Source organism: Glandiceps talaboti, chromosome 20 (assembly GCF_964340395.1).
Source record: "Glandiceps talaboti chromosome 20, keGlaTala1.1, whole genome shotgun sequence".
NCBI classification, from domain to species: domain Eukaryota; kingdom Metazoa; phylum Hemichordata; class Enteropneusta; family Spengelidae; genus Glandiceps; species Glandiceps talaboti.
This window is the reverse complement of record NC_135568.1, coordinates 13,261,776-13,289,248: the sequence shown is the minus strand read 5'-3', so window position 1 is coordinate 13,289,248 and position 27,473 is coordinate 13,261,776. Positions and strand designations below refer to the sequence as shown.

Here is a 27,473-nt window from a genome sequence, read left to right as displayed (position 1 = left end):
ATTGTTGGATATTCCTTTGTGGGATGATTTTGGAACAGAGTGATATTCTGCACTTGTCATGCAATGGTTTGACGTAGTCCAAATACTTGAGTGGTATATGTACGTATGTTGTATGTATGTATGTGTGTGTGTATGTGTGTGTGCGAGTGTGCGTGCGTACGTGCGTGTGTGCATGCATGTGTGTGTGTGTATGTGTATGTATGTATGTATGTATGTATGTATGTATGTATGTATGTATGTCTGTATGTACGTACGTACGTATGTATATTCTACACCAATTTGCCCCATACATGTGATCACTGTGTCCTGGTTTTAGTGAAAATTTTTGATGACAATGTACAATGTGTATTGAACATTGCCAAAGTCATCACCACAAAGAGAGGTATAGTATTAGTAGGAAACATGACTTGATACTAAAGTACCTCTTTGTATTTCCTTTACTGGTAATATCTCATGAGTCAAATAGCTAGTAATGAATTGTACATACAGTGTTTTTTACACTAATATACCATATACTTAATTTAATACACCAAGTTTAAGTTCACAATTTGAAACTGTCAGTTTAGTTTTTCATGTCTTTTAATGGAAAACTTGGCAATAATTTTAGTATGTGAGGTTAAATGTGTCTGTTATTATTACATCAAGTTTAAAATGTATACCCCAAAGGACCAAGTTCCGAAAATTTGAAACGTTAAAATTTCTTAGCTTTTCATCATATTTTGATATTTGAGAACGGTTTATGCAATGAACTGCGTAGTTTTCTATCAGTCAAATTTTATTTGCTGTGATAAATACTCCTGTTCTTGTATAAAAATGGAGAACCATAGTTGTAATGCAATGGTTACTATTTACCAAGTATGGTGACAGTAAATCAGGTATCGGGGGGAACTGTGAGGTAACACCATGGAGGTATAATGGGGGAGGGTGAATGCCTGTGCAGACTCCTTCTCCCCTTATATCTCCATGGTAACACAGACACAATCTAAACTTAACTTTAATTTAGAAGTCATCAATTTAGAACTACATAAGAGTTTGGCGTAAAAACTACAAAAACAACCCAACCCCAAAAAACAGCTCCAACATGGTTGCATGTGGTAGTATAGCTATAACAGAAATCTTGTCAATACTTCTAATTCTCTGAATTGTATAAAAAAAAATTTTTTTAAAAGATTGAAAATTGCCTAAAATTAATTTTTTGATTGAAAGTGAAGTAGTGTCCATTTTCAGTCTTTACCCGTGTTACTCTGACCAGATTGTTGGTAGACCAGACATTGTAGTCATACTTTAGGAATACTGCAGTGATATCATACATACAGGAATGCTTTTTATGTCACAACAAAATTTACAAATTGTCAGAAAATATTTTTTATCACTAAATTAAAACAAAAATGAAAATAGTTTTAGAGTGACATTTTGAATTAGGAATTTCATCTTCAACATTTTTACTGTAAATATCATTAAAACCAGATGATTCGGCAAGTTTGTCATTCTAATTTTTATACCGCATTTTAGCATATTAGCGTATTAGCATATTTAATTAATACATAAACATTATGTATGAAAATCTATGTCAACTCGATGGCTAAAGGAAAGAATGTATGTCTTTCACCATCAGTTAATTACATCTTACTCCATCTTGGTATTGTGGAAAGGACTACGTGTACATTTACCACAGTGTAAATGTAGCAATTTCGCAGCTATTTTGAGTTAACTAAAATATTCCTCATTGTGTACACAACTTTAATCACACATGTTTAGCTGATGTTTAACAGGAATACAAACAACAACAAAAACAACAACAACTTCTCATTTTCCAGTTTAAGTTCTTTGTTTAAGTATTGAAAATAGAAATTACTTTTTTCCTGCATTTTAATGCTTTGGTTTCTGGAAATATGAATTCAAAGTGTGAAGTTTATCATTTGCAATACCTTAGTGATGTTTTATTGACATTTATTTTGAATTCTTGTAAACCAGACAGCAGTTTTAGCTAATACAACAGATAGAGAAAATATATATTAGTAAGTATTGCCGTAGTCTAGAGGCTATCTGCTGGTTTTCAAATCTGGAGATCCTGTACCACGTCTCATGGAATGGATGTACTCTATTGAAAATCTAGCTAGAGCACATGCTAACAAAGTGTATAATCCATCAGGCATTGATAAGTGTTTGTAATATGCCATTTTCCGATAACTGAAGTTCATTTATAAATTTGTGTTATTGGCAGGATATGTTTCTGGCTCAAATTTGATAATTGCTTTGTAGAGAAATTCAAAAATAGAAAGTTTGAAAAAAAAAGAGAGATTATTTTCTTTGCACTGCAGGTGATTGGTATCTGCTAAATTACTATTTATTATTATGTGTGGCTTTCCAGTGAGGAGCTTGCTTTGTCATTTACAGAGATTAATGAATATTCATTATATGTAAATTTGGTTTCAGTTTTTGACCAAATAAGGGAATGTACATGTTTTTAAGGGTAGGTTTCTTGTAATGAGTACAATTTGTGTCTTTGGAGGTGTACGGTAATTTTTAGTCTGTAGCTTGGTGTATGATTTTTTTTGTGGAAACTGCAAAATGTTACATCTTGTTCATGTTTCACTACTGTAGATAACTACTATAACCATCAGACCATTGGGGCACTTTTCCTGTCAGACTCACAGTTCTTTAAATCTCCAAACTTGCCATGTGAAAGCTGGTTATTGGGTTCTTTTGAAATAATAAAAAAAATTGGAGGGCCACCATCTTGTTTTCAAAAAAAAATTGATAATTTATTTTCGGTGGCCATATTGGTATTTGGTGGCCATATTGGATTCTCAAATGGTTTAACTTTGACCTCAGTTTCAAAATTTGCATGGTGACCCCTGATTTTTTTCTTAAATAATAGTTAAGAGTGAGTTGGCTTTTCCTTGAACAAAGTCACAGCAAAAATTTAATACTCATATTTCTGAGGCACACACAGTTTAAATTTCATTTCATAGATATCGTCTATCATTGTCAGTAAGTGGAGAGTTCACCCGCATAATTATTTGCTGTTAGGATTGAATTGACATTATTTGTTTCTAATCAGTTGCCATGGTTACACACGATAGTAATAGCAAAACGAAGTGGTTTGATTGCATGTTGAATTTCATTTAAAAATAAACAAAACAAACATCTAAACATTAGAAGTAACTCGACAAGTTTAAGCCACTGCTGCAAATATAGAATTTTGAACTTACGTTATCGATTTTTCATCACATGCCTTGTCACAGCCGCCCAGGCCATAAGGTATACCAAGTTGGGGCGCCCTCACGCAGCGGCCAACCCTTTTGAAGAGTAAGGCCGTTGAGGGCGCAGTGATACGACCCTTACAGTCGACACAGCTAACAATGGCTTTTAAAAATCAAAACTTCTCTATCATGTGATTCAAAACCAGTGAAAGGGGCATGAAATTACTTTATACATTATTTTTTTATGTATTTAAAAAAGAAAGTTTAAGTTATTTGGGGGGGGGGGATAATACTTGCCACTTTTTAAAAATTATTTGTAGTATTTTACTTACTCAAACATTGTAGCTTATCATTTACTGTCGGCAGAATTACACGTAATATATGTAAATGAATTCATGGCATAAATTAGTGTACTAAAATGTCAAGAACCCTTTTCGTGTGTGTGCCATCAACTCACAATTCCTAAGAAAGTTAACGTTTTTGAATGACATTGAATGTATGCAACAACAATACTATACCAGCATAGGTTTTATGTAAGTATTTTTGAAAATGATTATAACCCGACTTTATTGTGCCTCTTGAATCAGTTTTGACTCGGACTGTGTGAGAGCTGCAGCTAAATTATTTTGTTTAGAGAATCTCCTCAGCGTAGACCATCACTGGGTGTAGTCTAGGTCACCCAGGCTGTCACCACCAAAGGTTTCTCGTAGTGTGGAGCCCTCAACGGTGAGAGTCTGGGTAACCGAGACTCCACTTGCTGTTCAGTTTTCCTTGAGATGCCTATTTAGATATGCACCTTACAGTGGTGGAAGGAGCTGTCATTTTTTTTTACAAATCGCCTTTTCCGCAGAGTCATTGTAGTTGATATTTTAAAGCTATGTTTAAAGTTTTTAGAATATAACCAAGAGTTTAATCCTTGCTTTTATATTTACACCGTTTGCGGTTTTTGTAGACTGTAAGATACGCCCTCACCGGCCACCTGCGAGTCTCTCCCGACATGAAAGGTGTTGACCAATGTGTGAGGGCGCCCATCACGGCGTACCTTACAGACTACCTTGTTTGATGTAGAAAATGTACATACAAAGTCAAAGTGTATTTAATCCGGAATTAGTAATTAAAATTACCTAGTATCTCTACTCAGTTATCACGATTTGTATTTGTATTGACTTGGTGTTTCTTAGGTAATTATTCCGTGCTGTCGGCGACTTCTTATCTGCTTTTACACACGAGTACATTTAATTTGAGGGAATTTCAATCCATTTCCACTCGTGATCAGTATCACTTCTGATAAGATATAGAAATGAGAGAGAGAGAGAGAGAGAGAGAGAGAGAGAGAGAGAGAGAGAGAGAGAGAGAGAGAGAGAGAGAGAGAGAGAGAGAGAGAGAGAGAGAGAGAGTAGGCTGGAGAATGTGTGTGTGTATGGGATTTTGCCAATGAGTAATAATTCAACACTGTTAATAGCTTAGCCTTGTATGACTTGTGACAATTCTCGCTTGTACATATTTGTTTGTTTGTTTATTCTTTTTCATCTGATTATTCTTTTGTTTTTTTTCACCTACGAGAAAAAATTGAGAATATGGGCCGGGGAAATTAAAAATAGGATACGAATATGTATTCGAACGACGATGCCGCGCCTGCAAGCAATTGTAGTGATGACGTCACAGGTACGTTCGTATTCTAGAGAGCCGCGGCCTAAAATGTTCGATCTATATAGGCGTAGTTCGGCGCTCAAGTTCAGCGTTGTAGCATCTCGCTTTCCGCAATCATCACCGGCTTTCTTTGCCGCACGCTAAAAATGTCAACTAATACCATTGAACGGGAACGACGAGGAGCCATCCTTATTCCGCCGGGGTCGAATTCACCAAGTCGCTCATCCCCAAAATTAGCCCGGCAAGAAAGTACTATATCTCCGATGCCAAATATTTTGACGACGAAGCGACCAAATACGGTCGCCGGGGAATCTGACATTTTATCAGATCTTCCTAACATACCCCGTGGTCGGAGAACTTCTTTGAAGGTGGTCGCCAAAGCTCCCGGTCCGCGGAGACAGAGTGTCTCTAGACGTGGCAGCACAAGTACGAGGAAAACAAGCGTGTCGTACGGACCGGAGATGATTGGGATCGGTATATCACCACTTGCTAAAAAGGGACGGAAAAAGAAAGAAAAAGACTCGCTCACGGAGGAACAAGTTGACGGTAGGAATTCTTCAGAAATCAGTTACTTTTTCACAATAAAAAACAAGATGGTTGAATAATAATTGGTAAAAAGTATTTCACTAATTAAAATATGGAAGAAATTATGTTTCACTTCAAGATGACCTTGTATATGATGACATGTTCACGAGGTAAAACTTGTAAATAGTTTAGTAGGGCGTTTTTGAGGGTTTTGTTTCACTAAGATTTACTATCACCGAAATGAAGAGAAATATGACAACAGAAATAATATTTGTTTTTGCTTCTCCTTAAACACTTGAAAGTGATTTTTGATTCATTTAATGACAAACCTATGTTCTCTCTAATAAAATTTCACGTTTTTTCCCCTTCCAAAACAGCTTTTCGCGAGGTATTTGATTTGTTCGACAGCAATGGTGGTGGTACAATTGATGCAGACGAACTAGAGCAAGCCTTGAGATCCGTCGATATTGTACTAACACGTGACGAAATTGACGACGTATTGACTGCTTTGGATAATGACGGTGAGTAGTAGAAGATTTGATCAACTTTGACCTTGATTGAACTTGGTTAATTTACATAATATGTGTAGGTTTTATGACGTACGTGAAAAGCGTTAATTTCTTCCATTCTTTTGCACGGATATTTCTGTTTTCGATTCATATGTTTCTCAGAGCAAATTGCCTAGAAATCCTAGTTCAATTAAACAGGGACATCGGTGTTGACAAAATTTGCCGAACAGAGAAATATAGACAGTACTATAATATAAAAAAAGTAACGTTACCATTATTCCCGTCTCCATATCAACTCCTTTAACATTAATAAAAATTATCCTAATATTTTCAATAGTTATACAATTCATCATTTTACATTTGTGATAAATCAAATTTAACATCCGTAATCGACACCACAATGTATCATTTATTTTGATGCAAATTATGATAATTTCGAATTCTTTTCTGATATTTTTTTATCGCAGGAAACGGAGAAATCGACTTTGAGGAATTCTTAACGTTGATGACTAACACGGAACGGTTTCTGGAAAGCTTCGGTGAGTTATTTACATATGTAAATTTTTGAATATATAATTATGTAGCTGTTTGTATATATGAATATATATATACACTTAAATTATTGTCTTTGAATAGAAAATATGCATTATATACCCCGGTCGCTCGACGCCACGACCGACAACGTTAACCCGAGTCTACGTCACTCAGGCTGTTTTTGCGATGCTCGAAACCGCCGTTCCAAATCGCAATTATTTTATTCCGATTTTCGCGTAATTTATGCTTGAGGAGGTGTAATAATATTATTCCCTTACTTCCGGAACATACTTTTTTTGTCACTACTTGTCTAGCGACTCGCAGTGGCAAGGCCCCTTATATATATAGGTCTGATATCTAATCAGAACCAAATTCTAGCGATACGTTACAATACTCTGCCTATGCAGTGCTAAGACGTATTATCTGCACAAATTTGTCTCATGGCCGGGAGCGTAAATTTTCTGTTGCCATAGCGACCTGGGATTGTCACTGTGTTTGACGACAATGAAATAAATGTGTTATACTTCTCTTTTTTTACAAGACTAAGGGAGCCTTCAGTAATTACAGGGGGGGGGGGGCTGAGATATACCAAGCACGGCCTGTTGCGTAAAATGTGACCCTCTGACATCGATTCTTTTTTTTTCTAAAAAGTGACCCCCCTCAATTGCTTATCTCTAAAACATGATCGTCCCCCAATTGTCCCCAAAGTGTGATCCTCCTATTTTCCCCGCCCCTTGCAAATACTGAAGGCTCCCTAAGTGGCCAACTAATATAATGTATAACTCTATGTTGTACCATTTGTTTATAGTTGAGAGTCATGAAGGTCCCGCCAAGGATAACGCAACAGAACATAACAGAGAAACGCTATTATTTGATGCCCTGACACAGTTCATGAAGAAGTCGGCACTCCGAGCCATGGATGAAATTGTCGGGTGGGTACAAGACTGAAAGGTCAGACGTTGTGGGCGCTCTTCTCATCCATTTTCCACAAAGAGTGAAAGGGTGTCAAGGACGCCCTCAGCGACATATTTTACAGTCTGTTGTAAAACATCTTCGGACAAGTAGAAAAAGTTCGAAAAAGTTGTGCATGGAATGTACAGTTAATCTGTAGCTTCTCTAGTTTAAAACAGATGTAGAAGAACTTCTTTTTTGAATTACGAGAGTAATTTTCGTTCAAATCTCTGAACTTTATAGATTGAAAGTGTCCAACCACGTCTCTGAAGACTTCTAACAAAACCATTTCGTTTCGCCAGGTGCTTTTAATTAAACTGTATATTATGTGCTTATTTTCTAGGTACTATAAAACAAAGTATAAGAAAGCCCAGATCCCTCACGTGGTGGGACACTACGCTGCAGGTGCTCGGCTTATTGGTCTCACAGACAAACAACTAGCGAAGATTTTGGAACGTCTGAAAGCTAACAACGCAGGTGAGTGCGCCACCAACGTACAGATGATGGATAATTACTTATATGTAATATCTTTTAAATTAAACATTACCTTGAGGGTATAGCCCATATTACTATTGCCGCTAGACGGTCGGGCTTTCTTTTGATGTTACAAGCGACCAAAAAGGTGCTCAAGGCCCTATCAGTATATGATTATAGTAGTACTGCTCCGGATCGGAGCGGCGACGACTTAAGTTTTAGATATAAAACGTAGCAAAAAGGCGAGAGCGACTAGATCTAGCCGAGGCTGTACTCCTTCGGTATTTGTTAGGCAACCCTGAGAGCACAGACCGACTCGAGAATCACACAGAGAATCACACGTTCTGAGCTTCTTTAGATTACATGTTTATGTTGACCTTTAACCTCACAACAATTTCTTTCCCCCTTTTTTTGACTTAGGTCAAAATGAAAAGAGTCCATACGCACAGCCATTACACATCTTTCTGACCCCAAAGAAACCGAGATCCGTTACTCGACGGAAGAAAGCCGGTACTGGTAGAATTCTTCTTCGTGTAAAGCATGGTCATTCAGGCCCATCGGACCAGGTTCAAACCGACTGTAAAAACTGTACACAGAAAACTCCTATCAAGGTGAGATAGTCTCCATTGAATTTGACATTAGAAATCATATGTTGGTTAGTTTTCCACATGATATTTTGAAGTAGGGGTAGGACCGACAACCAAGGCGAGAAGGACAGAGATATAGACATAGAGGTATGGGCGGATGGTCGGCTGGAAGGACGGAGGGACGGAGAGATACAGAGACACAGAAAACAAGAGACAGACAGATAGACAAGCAAACCATAGACCGATGGTCTATAAACAAGCTAACAAACAATCAATTAATCAAACAAACAAACAAACAAACAAACAAACAAACAAACAAAACACATAAACAAACAAACAAACAAACAAACATCGAAAGATTGACGAAAGCAAGACTATTTTCTCCGATTTTAGCGTCATGCAAACAAGTTGATTTGGCTAGATAGGAGCAGTCAGAGTGCAAATGTCATATACGTTTGACACAGTACTAGTCAATCTAAAAATATGTAAATGTCCTCAGAAAAATGCAGTTCCCTTTTGTGAATCATGTAAACTTATGATCGGGAACAAAGTTTGTTGAGATTTCTTACTGACCAGGTTTTCGTAGAACCCAAGGTAAACATGTCTGTGACGTGTGTGAATCGGACGGCTAGTGGCTGTTGCTTTTTTAATAATGACGTGCTCCCAACCTGTATTGTACATGGACGAGGCATCGTTGCAGTGTGCTGAGACTGACCTAGATAGCTTTCATTCATTTAGTTTAAATATACATTCTAATTTCTTCGTTTTCTAGACCTCACCTAATCCACCAGTCAAACCGTTGGTAAATCCACGTGTCCCTATCATCCACACACCTCGTCTTGGGGCCACTCACCATAGAGTAAAAGTAACGGGGTCTCATTTGCCGGCTCTGTACAAAAGGACTGGCGTCTTGACATATGACGATCTTTGGAAGATCCGAGGAAGTGTAAGTGTGTGTACCTTTATAATCCTACTACCTGTAGAGAAATACCGGTATACGGCACACAATCTGACAGACCATCATCGTTTTGATTATTACATCATTTTCAAATTGTAAAACCCCACAATAAGGCTATACAAAATGTAATATCTGCCCCTGAGACTATTAGAATTAGATAAACTGTGCTTTCACTGTGCTCGATGAAGTACTACTGTATCCAGAACTATTTAGACCTCGTTACCTTTTGAACACACGAAGAAAAAGAGTTCCTATACATTTGACATTTTGGCAAATAAGACAAAGGGAATTGACGACAAACAGCAACAACGTTATAATATTTATACTGTTGATTTTTGTTTCTTCCGCCCATTGAACTCTCCGACTCTGCCATGTACGTGATTTTTATATTGTCTACTAGTATTTGTTTATTTGTTTATTATTACTTATCTATTCTAGGTGGATAATGCTACTAACGAGTATTGCAAAAATATGAAGTGCTTGAAACGGAACGAAGCCATGAAACTGTGGCAGTTACTTGACCCTGCCCTTATACCCTCTAAGTTACTTCTGAATCATTTTAGAAAAGTCTTCTGTGCGTATGCCTCAGCCGAACATTATAAATACAGATGTAAGCCATGTGACTTGTCGGTGACCGAACACCTTTATCGCCCGCAGGCGATGGTGTGAAGCGCCACCAACGCTCATAATGTTTATGCTGTTGTTTTTTGTATCTTCTTCTCATTGAACTCTCCGACAGTGCCATGTACTGATGCATTTTAAGATTGTCATTAAAATGATTCGTATTGATTGCCAACTACTATCAAAGTCTGAATTGTTTTTTGAATATTGGAGTTTTTCGGTACCAAGGTGAATTTATTGGAATACGATGGTAGGAGGGGGTGGGGTACGGGTTGGCATGACAACCATTCCCTGCTTATATACACTGTTAACTCGTGGGTCCGAATGACTCCAGCCAAACACATGCCAGGACAGTAGTAAGGCGCGGATTCGGCAACTTGCAGATTCCGAGCCACCATACGCACACATCAAAGTCACGTGACTGCAGAATTGGACAAAAACTGAACATACAAAAATTACTGACACAACTAACTGTTTGAATATGTGAGCTTTTATTTATCCATTAACAATAAAAGTGATTTTTAATACAATAATCGTAAGATTAATATTTTTTTTTCTAAACATGCAAATTTGCAGATATGTCATCGTCTTGTAAATTATTACATTGTGGTGTAATAGCATTAATATTCATAGCGTGACGTAAACACATAGTGACAACACGTGACATTAAAAACAATATGTACGTGCAATATATGGTAATTGTAAGTAACACAGAGTTGTCAGATGTCTACATTTATTGATGGTCTTCAGTTCAAGTGTTTATCTGTTAACGGCATGGCATTTTAATTTCATCCTTTGTTTTCAACGTGTGCATTATTAAATTAAAACCTATCTGTTTTTGCTTAGAAATGTTCACAGAATAATGTTACACCTATTTTTCTCCTCCCTCCCCTCCCCCCTCTTACAAATTAACCATGCACTCAGACTATAATGTATTGACATTTCCTTTGTTCTTGATGGCCTATAGCGTAGGTCGTTAACATGCACGTTTCATTTGTACATGATGGACTATAGCGTTGTTCGGTAATATGTACATTTCATTTATACTAGATGTGATTCGTTAATATGTACATTTCACTTGTACTTAATGGCCTATAGCATGGTTCGTTATTATGTACATTTCATTTGTACTTGATGTGGTTTACTAATATGTACATTTCATTTGAAATTGATGACCTATACTGAGCCATGCCTTGAGGCCAAACTCAGGGCTATCATGAAAGATTGTATATGTTCTACTACACCAACGCCGGTATGCCCACCCAGATGTAACAGCTAATATCACGTACCTACTATAATGTAACCTTGGTTATTAATTAGGCAGATACAGATACAACAATGACTGTACTACTGAATAGTTTTAACTGGACAACGTTACTGTACACACTTTATAGGGATGCAATCGATTTGGTTAATTGCCTCTGTTTCTAGGATTTCCTCTTGACGTGGGACTCGAAGTCAACAAGTATGCAAAGCCTCTCAGACGGATGTTATTCATTTGTGACATTCTATTGATTAAAAAAAAAGTTTGAGCTGGTCTTAATTATCAGACTCTATGTATGTTATTTTGTACATTATTGCAAAGTGAAGTGGAAGGTTTGACATTTCAAAGCCCACTTCATATAAGACAGCGAAGTATTTCCCACACTATAGGGGTGTTTCTAGTTGCATAGAATCCGGTGATCAAAACTTTACATGGGCTACGTAACAAGAGATACAATTAATTCTATAAATGTAATAGTTTGGATGGGTTTTTTTCTTCACTTTCAATTTTTTCCATCCCAAGAATATAATCAAGCAGTCAGACCAAATAAATACATTCTTAATGTGTAAGTCTTCAAATAACTACCAATTTGCGTGTAATAACACACCCATGCAGGCACCCACGCACACATATGCACACATATGCACACACACACACACACACACATACATACATACATACATACATACATACATACATACATACGTCTCTCTCTCTCTCTCTCTCTCTCTCTCTCTCTCTCTCTCTCTCTCTCTCTCTCTCTCTCTCTCTCTCCCCCCCCCATTTACACCTCCAAATACACCACACATTCACCGTATTTCCCCAGCTGACCATCACACTAACGTCGTATGTATATACATACACCCCCCAACTGGCACACACATACATAGACATACACTAATAGATAAAACACTACACAGACAGTAACCCCCCTCCCCCGCCCCACCATTCCACACCCCTAAATGTGTATAACACTATTAGCTACATTCTTTTTGGTATACGTATAAAATAAACATAACATCTTCCTTAACGCGCGTGTGTGTGTAGCCGGGAGAGGGGGGGGGGTGCATATTTTCCAACAATGCAAGTCTGTTAGCAATTGTTTGTCGACCGTACTACTATACTATTTCCTGTCACTGGTAAAGCTCGACCTTCAATCTAATTAACTGATTCTTATACCTATCCGTTACTATGGCAACGTACAATGATATAAATTGAGGGAACAAATCTGATTTAGAAAAGTACATGTTATTCAAATTGTTAATTTTTTGCAAAAAATTCTATTATAATTTACATAAACGTAAACAAGTCAGTTTCAACCAACAGTCTTAAAAGAAAGTCTTTCCTAGGATAATTACCATAAATTGGTTTTTGTGTTCATGCTAATCAGTACATATGTCACTCCATGCTATTAGATTCTTGTATCAAATTATACTGTGGCGTACTGTAAGATATCCGATCGATGCAAAGAAAGTTACTAAATGAAAAAAACAACAACATCTAATTTGCTCAAGATCGGTTAGTACTATCAAAGCTGTCTCAAAAAAAGTTAATCATGATATATGCCGCCATTTTAATTATCTGTTGTTCATTTATCATTTATTTTGGAGTAAATCTTTTAAAAATTGTTATATTGTCGTTCGATTGAATATGTAAATGTGCTAGAATTTGCATACGCTGTACTCAAGTGATGAACATGCGGCATGGTAAAAAACACTCCAAATTTTATAGCTGCAAATTTGTCCCTAACATTTAGGACGAACAACGTGGCTGTTTATACCATGTTATTTTTATGGCTTGATTTGTAGTTTGTCGAGGTACCTAACCAAAGCAAGGTTTTGCGACTTTATTTTTAAAAAAATGAAAGTATTAACCCTTTGCACGTTTGATACGGAAGTGACGTACGGATCGAAAGAGAGGCTCTTAGCTTTGATTGACGGCGATCGACTTTTGTGCCTCATAAAGTCACCATTCCCCCTTTTTGAAAACCTGAATTTGAGCCACTTCGACTGTAGCGCCAATTTTCCAGTCAACTTTTGTGCAAGGGGTATGTTTCAAGTGCTCTATCTGCTTTCCTGCTGTACAAGACGGGATAAATTGGCAGGTTTCAATGAAAAGTACACGTATCTCGTTTCTCAAAAGTTCAAAATTGTGTCTTCGATAGAGCTTGTTGTATTATATATCATTAGAACGTGACAATATAGCGCTATACAAAGTACAAAAATCAAGCTAATCTGAGAGAGAACTATCCAAAAATAGCCAAAAATAGAAATATTCAAGATGCGTCTTATTGCTCTTTGATTATTTACACAGAACTTTGCAAGATAATATCAGAAATGTCTTAAGACTAAACATTGATAGAAAGCCAAAAATAAAGACATTGCTAGACGGACTAAAAGTGAAATAAAAAGGCCCCCTTCAAATTTTAACATTTGTCCTAGAATTTCACAAACTGCGCATGTCCAATTGTAAATGCATCATTTCCTTAAAGCCAATACTATATTTACCATCCAATTGACTTTTTCGTTGTTTTCCCTGGAGAACGCTAAATATTCTCGATAATTAAAATACAATGTTTTCAGTGCATTTGTTATAATGTACCTATCAATTTAAAAATGTTAATGCTAAGGGCCCATGAGATTCAACTTCTCTTTGGTGTTTAAAGAGACACAACACTTGACTATCTCAATGTGGAAAGTTCAAAGTTCATAAATAAACCAGTGACGTAATATTTTTACTCAAAAAGTGACGTCACGGAATGTTAACGTCCATAACTTTACATTCTCAATGTCGAAAATTCAAAGTTTGTAAATAGACCAGTATTAGGTAATATTTTTCCTCCAAAGGTGACTTAAATGACTGTCAAAGAGATGTACGTAGTTTGACAGTCTCAATGTGGAAAGGTCAAAGTTTATCAACAGACCAGTGACGTAATATTTTTACTCTAAAAGTGACGTCACGGTGTTAGAGCGACATGGTACCTAACTTGACAGTTTCAATGTGGAAAGTTCAAAGTTTATCAACAGACCAGTGACGTAATATCTTTATTCCAAAAGTGACGACAGTGAGTAATTTACATATTTTAATTTGCAAGCTACAATATCATATCAGTGACATGATGTATGAATTGAAATTGACAATGTTAAGGCGGCCGCTTCCGAAATCAGATACTTTATAAGAATTGAACAAATTTCTCTGAGTATATAGATACAATTAAGTACTTTCTTTAACACGAAACTTGAATAAATCCAGAAGAAACCGTCAAGTTTTGAACTATTTTCCTTTAACCTTTAACCTTCTTGAGTCTTTTTATTTCTCTTTCCTAGATCCTCACGTGACCTCAATCTACAAAATTAGAATATTACACGTATGTAAATATCCCCCCAAAACTGGACAATTTATCATAGTAAATGTGACATCCCTGATAGTGGGATTTTTTCCTTAAGCATTAATCTTATTCTATTTACATGAGAAATATGTGTAAATGTCAGAAAAATTGCAATTAATGTTGTAACAGTTCATTTTCTTATCAATAATGTCAATTTCAGGCGTTATTACCACCTCAAGGTGCATTCAGTTGGAACGTGTCATAATTATTGAAAAACACGAGGCTCTTCCAGTAATCGTTTCTCCCCCTACGCAAACTTGGTAGTCTTATGACTGCACAACACGGGCTGTGTAACCTAGCCCTAGCAGGTCAATTTGAACAACCATATAAATTAACCTCATTATATTTGGAATCCATTCTTCGAAATTGTAGGGAGGAACTGACATTGTTGGAACGGCTAATCATTAAACTGGAACGTTCTCATATTTTTAAAATTCAAAATTTGGGATAAATTTTTATATATGATATCGAAAACTTGTGTTTGCTTTCATAAATAGTGGGGAAAAAATTGTAGTCAAAATTCAAATATATGTTTGAGAGCAGACTTCGCTCTGCCATTCAAGAGACGTGCTGTCGTCTTCGGGATGATATGCTTTGAAGCATGTGAGCGCAGAAACATGTCAGCAAACTTCGGTCAACATCGACGCTGTCATCATAATTTCCTCCCCTCGAAATATTGCGTTTACACTTTTCCGATAAAATTTTGACATGTTTTCCGATTATAACCAGCATGCAAAGCCGCCGGGCTTATCAATATTCGATTCGTACCACACAGTGTTTGTCCATGGGTTCTTATTAGTTTTCCGACATTATAATTGGACACGTGGGACTTCAAAGTCACATGATCGCTCTTGTTTACACTATCGCTATAGTAACGACACAACACCAGTCGACCGTGCAACTTCGAACCAATTATCGAAATTAATGTTTGCCATTTTTTAGTAATTACATGTCTTTCACGGCCTCCATTTCTTTGTTTATTTCTTCAATTTCTCGAGTAATTTCGTCGTCCAGGCCGTCATCGTCAATTTCCTTCTCACTGTCCTTCTTCTCGTCATCATTTCGTAGTTTTTCGGTGCTTTCCGTTTCATTTTTCTCAGTAATACTGTCTTTCTCGTCGTTTTCGTTGCTATCTTTCTTGTTATTCTTTTTGTTCTTCGCTTTCTCGTCTTCATTTTCTTCTTCATTTTTGTCTCCAAAACTAGTGATGTCGTCCTTGATGTCCGATATGTCCCATATTTTTATCGTGCCGTCGAATGATACAGTGTACAGCTTACCTTCATTGATCTAAATAAATGATATTTGCAAAAAAAAAAAAAGAATTAACGATTTTTGTCGCTCTTGCAATTGCAACAACTGACATGTAATACCATGTTTTCGCACCTTCTGTGTAAATTTGTGAACCATAAGGACCGCGAGAAAAAGTTACATTTTTACCAAATAAAAGCTGCGAGCCATGTAAAATCTCTCTCTCTCTCTCTCTCTCTCTCTCTCTCTCTCTCTCTCTCTCTCTCTCTCTCTCTCTCTCTCTCTCTCTCTCTCTCTCTCTCTCTCTCTCTCTCTCTCTCTCTCTCTCTCTCTCTCTCTCTCTCTCTCTGTTTGTAGTCTTTTTAAGTTACCACAATCTATGGTATAGCATGGTTGTATAATGATAGACCTTCGGTTTATTGTAGACAAGTCGCTACAACACTTACCGCAAGACAGTTAACGACAAATTCATGGCCCTTGAAAGTTCGTTTTAAGGCACCCGATTTGGCATCATAAACCCTCGTTAAGTTGTCTCCACATGCCGTGTATACTGAAACCAGATGAAGACAAGATTGCATTTATAGTTGTAAGTTGGTGACAGAACAATTTTCTAAACTAAAAAGTAGAAAATAGAAAACTCCCTTACAGCACATTCAGTGCACGTGGAGTTAATATTTGTCATTGTTGATATTTATGATGAAAAACAGAGTTGATAGAAGCAATGGGTCATATTCTAGAATGTACGATTTTCCTTGGGTAACTTAGAGAAATTTATGTTTTGGCGTCCGGTATAATTAGTTTTCAGCATGCGTATGTTTTAGGAGCCGGAGTTAAGGTGTCATTTACTGTCATTCTGCAGATATACTAGTATCATCAGACATAGGTACGGTATACATGTATACTTACATAGTCCCTCAAAGTACTTTAAGGCCGTGATAGTATGTCTGTGACCTGCGTACGTCCTCGTACAATCACCAAATTCTGTCACCCAGCATTTAGCATTACAGTCAGAGCTTCCAGTGTACATCAACTTCTGAACGACCTGGATGAGGATGAGATAACATGAATGCGAGCATAAGAAATGGCCCTGGCTTAAACAAGTGTTTTAGTTGGATGATGTTACAATATCTAAAGAATATGGGTTAGGCTTAAACGTTTGATTCAGTTTTACTAAATTCCACAAAACATTTCTACATTATCTATCTATATTTTGTACATTTGTAGATAAGTTTAGTGTATTTTGAAAGCCTATAATTTCTGGCAAAAAAAAGTGAAAGTTATTATATGCATGATGTATAACATTCTGACGCAAGAATAGAAACAGGTAGATAATAGTAATAGATGATTATTGGCCCATTACTTTGGTACCCACTTTAACATGAGTCAAAAATCACACACTGTTTTAAATAAATTTGCATAATATAAATAAATAGAACCTCCACAAAATCTTAAAAGTAAAAGTCCTCCGATGAGCACGTACGTATGACGGAAAGTCGCCACCCCCCCCCCCCCCCGAACCAATCAAATTCCGTTTTCTCATGTCTACGTACATGCACTGGAAAGAAGGCAAGGGTAGTATTTTTAATCACCCAAGTCATTAATTATCACCTGATGTATATCCATTTCATTTTCAATTTCCTCTTGCTAATACATTGCTGTATGTGCTCACATGATGTCGCGTATATATATTAAGTTTTTCATCCCCACCCATGCTAGCTAAGAATACAACTTTTTTTACTGAAATGTTGGCTTATTTGTCTTAGCAAGATAATATTTCATAACTGTCAAAACTTTTTGAGATTAGCAAGTATTGTAGTCAAATGAGAAACTGCATAGAGACATTGAACTTTCCTATTGTCTTGACACCCATGTGAGCAACTGCAATACAAGATATTCATTTCTCTAACTGGGTATTAGGCGACATGTGTAAACAGCGTCATGTCTGCACCCAAACACAGTAATCACATGACATGCAGCTTGCCCAGAATTTATTGAAAAACGCATAAACAATGTTTTTATCAGGTAATTTTTTTAAGGGCTTCATCAGTCTACGTGAAATATAATGCTGATTGATTGGTTTCCGTGGCACAACTTGCCGTTCTCTATCTATAACCCCTATCCATCACATATCCATTGTCACGTGACTACTAAATACGCGTTTTAGGAATGTTCTAGAATGGAAATACAGAAACAAAACCGTGCCGTCGTCTGGCTCGACAACATCTTGCCAAACTTGCTACACTGTTTCATTAGTTGGCTGACAAAATATCTTACAATTATTGCTACATCTTATCATCAGACACAACAAAAATGAAATTGTTACATTTTAATCCATTTCACACCCGAAGAAAAGTATGATGTTGTTACAATGTATACGATTTGGGCGATGAACTTCTAAAGATAATGGGTAACTCAAACAGGGAAAATGTAGCAACGTTGGTAAGAATTTTTCTTTGGCTAGATAATGAAAAGAAGCAGTTTTTAGTAAGATTGTGTTGAACCTGTGATAAAATTTAATGTAGGTACTGACAAACCACAAAGACTATAGAGTTTCAATTCGGCGACACTGTGTTCATAACACAACGGTTTTTCTTATGGATTACATAAAAGATACAGACGCTGTTAGCATGCACACATATGAATAACCAATGTCATGTCTTAATCTTCCTTGTTTCATCCAATAGTGAGATTGATTTGTGTTCATAGTCAGATAAAATGTATCATTTTAGATGCTTTACACTATCCGTGTCTGTATTTTATTATATGGTTATTGGTAACAGAAAACCCTGAGTGAGACATGAAAAACATCGTGCCTCCTATTTGAAACTCTATAGTCACTCTGGTTTGGTAGTAAGATCGCTGTCGAGCTACCCATGAAGTGTAGCGATGTAGTAAGATTTCTAAAATGTTGCAATGAATAGTGTCGTGTCAGATGACGTTCTTTTGCAAACGAATTGGCGCCTATTACGGTAGACAAAAGTGTATATTTCTCAAATTTCTGATTCAAAAATATTAAAGAGGCACAAGCTGAATTTATATCGTTTGGGATGTAATTTTTTCTACATATTACAAGGTACTCATAATATTCTACTTACTGATGTATACTTAGCCATCACTTGCAATTGACTGAATTCAAACCTGGTGTTAAGATACAACTTACAAACAGTCCAATGACGTAATTTTTCATACGTATAAAAAATGTGCATGAACTCCCTACCATGCAATCAACTGTTCTATCAATGCGAAAACACAATTGTAATGTCACAGAGGGCATGCACCGACATTAACAGTATACTAGAATAGCGTAATCGAAGTTTGTATTTTAACTTATGTAAAAATCTTATAAACTCAGTTTATACCGCTTTAACTAGAACAAATCGTGACGCGGGGTTAAACCTCTGTTGCCCCAGCTTTTTACACACATGACAACGATAATTCTCGTGCAATTTTCCACATCATTCGTTGTTTGATCCGACTTTCACATTGTCATGTGTCATTATTACTGGCATGATTGTCCGTTAACCAAATTGCAGGAAATTAAACGTTGCCTGCTGGCTAGGTTCACTACCTCGTTACTATATAAATATTTTGTTTCCATGTACAAGAAATAGAGAAAAACACGAATCGTTCACAATAGGTGATGTCAAATATCAAACGACCTGAAAAATGAACATACATTACTACCTGAATAGAATTCACATCGATTAAGCATCAATCGAAATATGCTTTCCCGTGTCAGTGTAAAACCCGATTTTATTTAACGATTTAGACTGAAAAGGTGAACAATTATAAATACAGGGGAAGAGAATGAGAGAGAGAGAGAGAGAGAGAGAGAGAGAGAGAGAGAGAGAGAGAGAGAGAGAGAGAGAGAGAGGGGTGGGGAGAGAGAGAGAGGGGGGGAGGGAGAGAGAGAGAAAGAGAGAGATATGGAGGTAGGGAGACAGAGACAGACAGAGAGACAGAGCGACAGACAGAGACAGAGACAGACAGACCGAGATATCATATCATATCATATCATATCATATCATATCATATCATATCATATCCAGAATTCTGGTTAGAGATTCTTGTAGCAGCTGATAGACATAATTTAACATAGCACAATTATATGTATTCTTATATGAAGCGAATACCCCCCCCCCCCCGGGAAAAAAAACAGACAGAAAGACGGTGAAGTATTACACTAACCCTTTGGTTAAAGTTTATAACTGCAAAGAACTTAAAATTTGACAGATACAGATTTTTTTTTTAAAAAAAAGGTTTGACATTCTTAACATAAAATATAAATTTTCTGGTATAACTGTAATATTAAGGAAACTGAGCTTTATGAGACACAGCCTCCAACATCAGATATCAAGGAATACAGTGAAAATGAGTGTGAGATCCAACAAAGGTGTAAACGATACAGGCAAATGCAGAAAAAAGTGAAAGGAATCAACTAGAACAATGAGAGAGTGTTTTTTAGGTCAGATTAAGAAAATCTGTTTTAAGAGTTTTAATTCCACTAATATATCGACCATGCTTATCGAGTGTGTTAACCTTTTATTTAGATGAACTTGAAGCTACACTCGCCTACATGATAGTGACATTCGACATTTGCTTAAAACCTTTCATCTAAGGAAACGTGTCGCTATTACTGAAAATACATAACGTGCATTTCAGTTTAGCCTTGGCTGCCACGTTTCGCGCTAAAACGGATATTAATCTCTGTTTTCACCTACAAATATCGAACATTTCCCATTTGATAAGTAGCTCTATTGTCAATTTAATTTGACTAAATTGAACGAGCACGAGACATTTATAGCATGACATTCCATGCCAATATCTAATGGTGTTATTTCATCATGATCGAATCGACCGCGCAATGACATATTGTGTGCGTTACGAAAGGTAGGACATGTTAACTCTAGTAACAGCTCGCGTCTCAACAGAGAGCTTATCACATCTTGAGTATATAAGTTTAGAGTAGGAAGTTACAGAACGTCACATTTTGCTAGCAGAAATAAGTCTAATTAGAGGGCGGGAGGGAGGGAGGGAGGGAGAGAGAGAGAGAGAGAGAGAGAGAGAGAGAGAGAGAGAGAGAGAGAGAGAGAGAGGAGAGAGAGAGAGAGAGAGAGAGAGAGAGAGAGAGAGAGAGAGAGAGAGAGAGAGAGAGAGAGAGAGAGAGAGAGCGCGCGCGTACAGTTTCTGGTTTACAAATCTTGCAACAAACTCTTACATGTCCATATTAAAAGTTGAAAGCCAGCTGAAAATTAAACTCCAGTATACACGCGACTTCAATAGACTTAGAGGACACTATAAAGTGTTCTAGTTTGAACTGAAATCTTGTATGATATTGACTGATAGTTCCTGTCAGAACACAATATGTCAGCAGGTCAAAGTAAATATTAGCTAAATAAACCGGATGGCAGGTATCGATTTTGATGTCTCCAGTACTTTCAGTCACAAAGCTAAAACAAAGTCATCATTAAGAATTACACTGTGAGTAGAATTTTATGTTAATTACGTCAGCTAATGTTAACCAATCAGATGTTAAAGACGAGTCATGTGTTTCGTTCTACGAACATTGAGCATCTATGCGATTGCATCGTCGTCTGCTAAAGAAGTAAACTCTCTTACAGTCATAACTTTTCTTGCTAGTCTATGATCAGACACGACGAGTCAGGAGTCGAGAAACCTGTTAAAGACTGACCAACGACGTATCTTTCTGTCTTCCTCTCTGAATGCATTTGTTCCGGTCATAATCACTTCATAGCCTTACAATTAGGCATGCATATATGTTTTATATTTATTTATTTATTAACCATTCAACAGGCGTTGCCCAATAACAGGAGGAAAGGTCAGTGTCAGTGCAAAAGGAAACCGGGGCATCTGGGGAAAACCTGCGTTGGTCGGTAGAGTCAAACTGAACGACACTCTTCTTACTTACATCATGGGAAATTTAACCAAACCTTGAATGGGTTAGAACCCTGACAGCAGTGGTAATATGCATTGGTTTAACCACTCTGCCACCGACAACTCATAGCGTTAGGTTGCATTTTAACTTTAAAAACTCTCTATTCTCTTTCAAATTTTCCCCTCGCAAGGTGTTGTGTTATTTGATCTTGGTGTGCATTTATAGAACGATAGTCGGACTACTCACAGCAAATCGAGCGCATCCATCATGTTTTCTCGTTTTTATAATAAAATGAACTGAACCATCACAATACAAAAGGTAGACTATGGACAATGAATTGATAAAACTATATGAAAATGAAATTATACACAAGTTATTCATTATCACTGCTAGTATATAATAGAAAATAGGTAGTCCTGACAAAGATACATACAAGTAGGAAAGCACACGAAATAAATCACAAGGCGCCGTATTAAAAGATATGGTAGCTTCTCAAATGGAACTGATGAATAGCTATCGAATATTAAATATCAAGTCTTCAATTTCGAGAAAAAATAATTTTGTTTTTGTTCTGTTGACGTAAAAGCTTTTGAAAGTGGAAGGCGAGATAAATACACAAAAGCGATTGCCAATTTAATTACTAAAAAAGTAACCCTCTGTTAAGCATTGCGATAATAGAAGGCGAGATACAAAGCGATACACGAGAGATTGACTCACATATTCGCGAAAATAACACTCATCGTGATACATATGTGATATTTCTCTCGCCTGAAAACCGGCAAAAATTTCTCCAGAGAGCGTGTAAATTGGAAGTGATATCTATCATGTTTTTCGGTAATTTCTCTGAAGATTTGTAACGTGACTGTTGACAATAGCTTAATATCTGTTGTCATTCGGTCCTGTCGATAATAAATAATTGCATTCTCAGAGAATATTGAATAGCCGTATATTAAGTCTCAGAAAGATTAATGTGGTGTGTGTCAGAGAGAACGTGTTGAACGTGTCTCACCGTACTTGCAATGAGTTTAGTCAGTTTATTTTCATTGTACGCGTATTTCAAAGGTATTTCAATGGGAGCCAGTTGACTTGAAGCAAAATGTCGTCTGGCAGCAAAATCTTGCTAACATTGCTACATTCTATCGTCTGGCTAGACGACATCTTATTAACATTGTTACATTGTATACGTGTCATCTGGCTCAACAAAATCTTGCTAACATTGCTACATTGTATCGTCTGGCTCGACAAAATTGTCACACAAATGTTACCAACAATGCTACATTTTATCGTCTGCATTTAAAGCAAAAACTTTCTTAGTGTGGTGTGACAAAAAAACTTACAAAAATTACTGCATTAATTTTCTTTGCATGAGTCACCATTATCTCAGCTGATGTCGTCAAATCGTATACATTGTAGCCGTGTATACTTTTTTCAGGTATGTTAATGGATTTTAAATGTAGCAATTATACTAGAGTTTGCGTCGCGCCTGAAGATAAGTTGTAGCAATTTTAGTAAGATATTTGTCAAAGGTAATAATACTATGTTGCATTGTTATAAAGAGTTTTGTGAAGTAGATGCCTGGACTATACATTTCTTTCAACTTCATTAACTTCTGTTGTAGTACATATGTATCACTGTGTACATAAGGCCTAACAATAAAAATTGCGTGGTTCCGATTAAGCTCACTTTTAGAATAGGTGGAATGGGTAGATTTATTTTATTTTATTTTATTTTATATTTTTTTTATGTGCGAGTGTCTATGTCAGGTTTTCCATTGTTTTCCAAATGGTCTCCGTGTTGTTTATTTCTTCCTATCGGATGTATTAGCCATTGCAGATTGGAAGAACAATTTTGCATTGTCGTTTTAAGTTGATATCAGTTTCCACATCCACATCCACTATATCTGGCGAGACTTCGCAATTTTCACGATTTTATTGTGTTTTTTTTTCTCTCTCGAATATGTACACAAGTTTTAGTGAAAAACCAAACATTTTTTGTCTAGGAGTTAAATATATACACTTGTATATTCAAGGGCCATGACATGCAAGATGCACCGCACCACTTGCGAAAATGATTTTAGTACGCCCATCATCTTCGCGAGTCAAAGGGACTCTGTTATATTAGTAAAAAAAACATCAAAGCTGTTTGTTTCAGAACAGAGCAGCACAGAGGCGAGTTTTCATTGGGGATGAGTGTTGGGGGTGAGGGTGGGCACATGGTTTGTATATGGTAAGGTATTGTTGGAAGGATATTTGCGAACCGAGCACGGTGATAGCTTAATTAACACCAACAGTTTTTCAGCATTATTTCCAAACGTATCTTGCTGCAGAGCAATTGAATATGTGGCTGTGCACAGGAGCGATCCCAATTGACGACCTAAGAAAACAGTGCAACTGTTGCACTTTTTGAGTAATTTCTTGAGCTAATATCCATTAAAACTAGTCGTATTCAAAACAATCAAAACATGTTTAGAGCCACACAATACCTAATACAGGTATCGATGAATATAACCTATAGGCATGACGTCACGACTTGTCACTATGGTAACCGAATCAATAGGCGAACTGAAATCTTTCGATGTTTAGTTACATTTTCTTTCCATTTATACAAAAGACATCCATGTGGCAACTTGAACACAGAATAATTATTTACTAGAAACGATAAACAAATCAATATTAAAACGAAGTCACTTTACAAGGGTCAATATTGTACCTAGTTTATAACTAATATGAACTAATTAATATTTAAATTTATGCTGAATATTAATGAGATGTGGTATAGTTTGAAATGGATTAAACGCCTTGGAAAGTCCATTGAAGTGCGAACCTAATGGAAGATTATATACTATTTGTACTAATTCACCGAGGAGAGATTGAAATACATGACTAGATAAATAAACAAATGAATAATAATATATATATATATATATATATATATATATATATATATATATATATATATATATAAATGCTGAATGAATACAACAATTTCCTCTGAAATATGTCATTCTTATTGCTTTCTTTCGATTGCCTAGGTCTAAAATCGCACATTATAATAGAGAGAGAAAATGCGTTTATAAGCTCAGTAATTAAAAAAAAGTGACACGAGAGAAAAAGTACAATACATCTATATTTTCTGAACAAAATAATTAAGATTGTTAAAATCATTAAGAACAAAAACTGATCATTAATATTCAACTAACTCATTCTTACACACCGCTACAGCGAAGCATTTTTCTTTCATGGGATGAACTTTAAATGTTTGAGGAATACACCCTAATATCTATGGTCCTTGTATAAACAAAACAGTACAAAATGACACTCGTCTTCAACCAATTTTGACAACAGGAAACACTAAATGTAAACGATTACATATGATATTAGTGACCAGGATTTAAAATAATAATAAAATTAATAATATCTTTTTAAAATTATGATGTTATTTCATATCAAAATATATTTTGAAATTCATCAAACCAACATAACTAAGTACTAATTAATGAAGTCAACCAATATTCAAATTAATAAACATTATATGAATATTAATGATGCCAATTTGCATATTGTAACAAATTGATATCTCGATCCCAATGATATTTTTCAGTGTACTGTATGTCTGCATATAATAATTACTGCAAACTCCTTTGTCAAAATATCCATTGCACTATTTCAATGATGACGTATTTGGAATCATATGAAAAATATCTTTATAGTTTTAAGAAGGATTCTGTCAGCCTTTAACAATATTTGATATTTGACAGAATGCACTTTAACAATATTTCATATTTAACAGAACGCTTGAGTTGATTGACGTCAAAATGTTGTCGCTAATATAACGATCGACCGTCAGGTTGTTGATTAAGTATGCTCACGATCGCCAAGTATTATTCGTGTTTTTAATAAACGCCACTGAAATTTACAATGGGCATGATCAAGAACCAAATTATTGATTTCAATTGCCCGGCTTGTTATGTTTATTATGAATAGAGTGGAAATGAACATCATTTATTTAAATTCATGGCGATGACATGTGTCAAATAAGTGTATAAACCAGAACGAATAATGAATAAAAAAACCCATTTTTTTCAGTGTGACGCAAATCCTGTGTGTTAGTTTTTGTCTTGTTTACTCAGGGATAGATTTTAATGTCATTTTTTTTCAGTGTGACGCAAATCCAGTGTGTTAGTTTTTGTCTTGTTTACTCAAGGATACATTTTAGAATCAACACATGCTAATACTTTGGGTAAACTTTGCATAATTCGTTCATGTAACATGTAGCTACAAATTAAAAAAAACCTCTTCATTATGTTTTTCTAACTTGAAAAACAAGTCTGTGTTTGTCATTAAATAAATTGCAAACATTCAAAACAATTGTAAAAAATTGAAGTTTGTTATTGACACACCAGAATTGATATGGTGGATAAACAAACCAAAATCCTACGTCACGCCCGGACTGTTCATACATCTGTGGCGCCCTATATACTGACACGTACCCATGCATAGATAGGTTGATTGATCGTTTGCATGAATCGGATTTTGATGGATTTTGACATTTAAAAAACCTCATTCATTTGAACTTTTGTTATAAAGAGTAAATTGATAACCTTAGATATATCATCGTTTTGGACATCAAAACTAAAATATTCAAAATTGTGACGCACGAAATGTATAAAATTTGTTGAAAAATAACATTCGGGTCGATCAGGCCTAAGAAATAATTGTTTGGTTCCGGTTATCCGACCCCCACCTAGTTTTTCACTGCCGACCCTAAACTTTTTTTTACGTATTCGAGAACAAATTACGAGAAATAAGGGATGTAGAAACTGACATAAACTTAAAAAGACAATATAAAACTATTCTTCCAATCCGTAATGGCTGTATATCTGATAGGAAGAAATAAAAAACACAGAGACCATTCGGACAATTGAAAACCTGAACTAGACACTCACACATGAAAACAAAATATAATGAAATAAAATAAAAAATCTACCTACCCCACCTATTCTAAAATTGAGCGTAATCGGAACCACACAATTTTTTTTATTAGGCCTCGTTGGCCGAGTTACAATCATTGCTCGTAACTCTGTACTCAAATCATTATCAATTTGCTAACTTGTTGTGTTGCAATTTTGCTTTTACGTGAAAACAACTTTTTGTCAAAATTCAATAACCCTAGACTTTTACCAAAATTATTATCAAATAATTCTTGTGGGTTCTTGTTTACTGTTACTTGTTAGTCATACTTTACTTCTATTAAAGAACGACATCCGTATTTCATTTCATTTCTACATCCGGGAAATTCATACTCACGATTGACCATGGCAGTTTAGTCATCCTGCATATATATAAGGGGTGGGTGTGTACGAACAATTAAAACACACATGACTGTACACGAGCCACATATTTCACATATATCAAAAAACACACGGTTATGATGACTTAAAAGCGACATTTCCGAAGTATAAAAATTATACTTCTAATTGTCATGGAAACAGCACTAACGACCTCCTAGAACTGAGTTGAATGAACTGGTGATGAAATAATGAAGGAAAAAATAACAGGTTATTATAACACGTGTGAAATCGATCCGATGCAGACGATATGAAATTTGATCATACATAACCAATTATATTATATTTTGTTGCTGAGTTAGGCGTAAAAAAATT

The 27,473-nt window shown here is 36.0% G+C and overlaps 1 protein-coding gene and 1 pseudogene across 3 annotated transcripts in view; one reads left to right on the top strand and one right to left on the bottom strand.

The window, feature by feature from the left end:
- The first annotated feature begins 5,002 nt into the window (after window positions 1-5,002).
- Window positions 5,003-10,063, top strand: LOC144450569 (uncharacterized; annotated as a pseudogene).
- A 2,012-nt stretch (window positions 10,064-12,075) lies between these two features.
- The window catches only part of LOC144450671 (uncharacterized), a 37,168-nt gene continuing 21,770 nt past the window's right edge, over window positions 12,076-27,473 (bottom strand). For all 3 annotated transcript variants that reach the window (XM_078141324.1, XM_078141322.1, XM_078141323.1), the window contains exons 3-5: window positions 16,822-16,957; window positions 16,362-16,465; window positions 12,076-15,954 (exon numbers count right to left, since the gene is read on the bottom strand). In XM_078141324.1, the coding sequence (XP_077997450.1) occupies window positions 15,613-15,954; window positions 16,362-16,465; window positions 16,822-16,957 (582 nt within the window). In that variant the 3' untranslated portion in view covers window positions 12,076-15,612. The remainder of the gene's footprint in view (window positions 15,955-16,361; window positions 16,466-16,821; window positions 16,958-27,473) is intronic.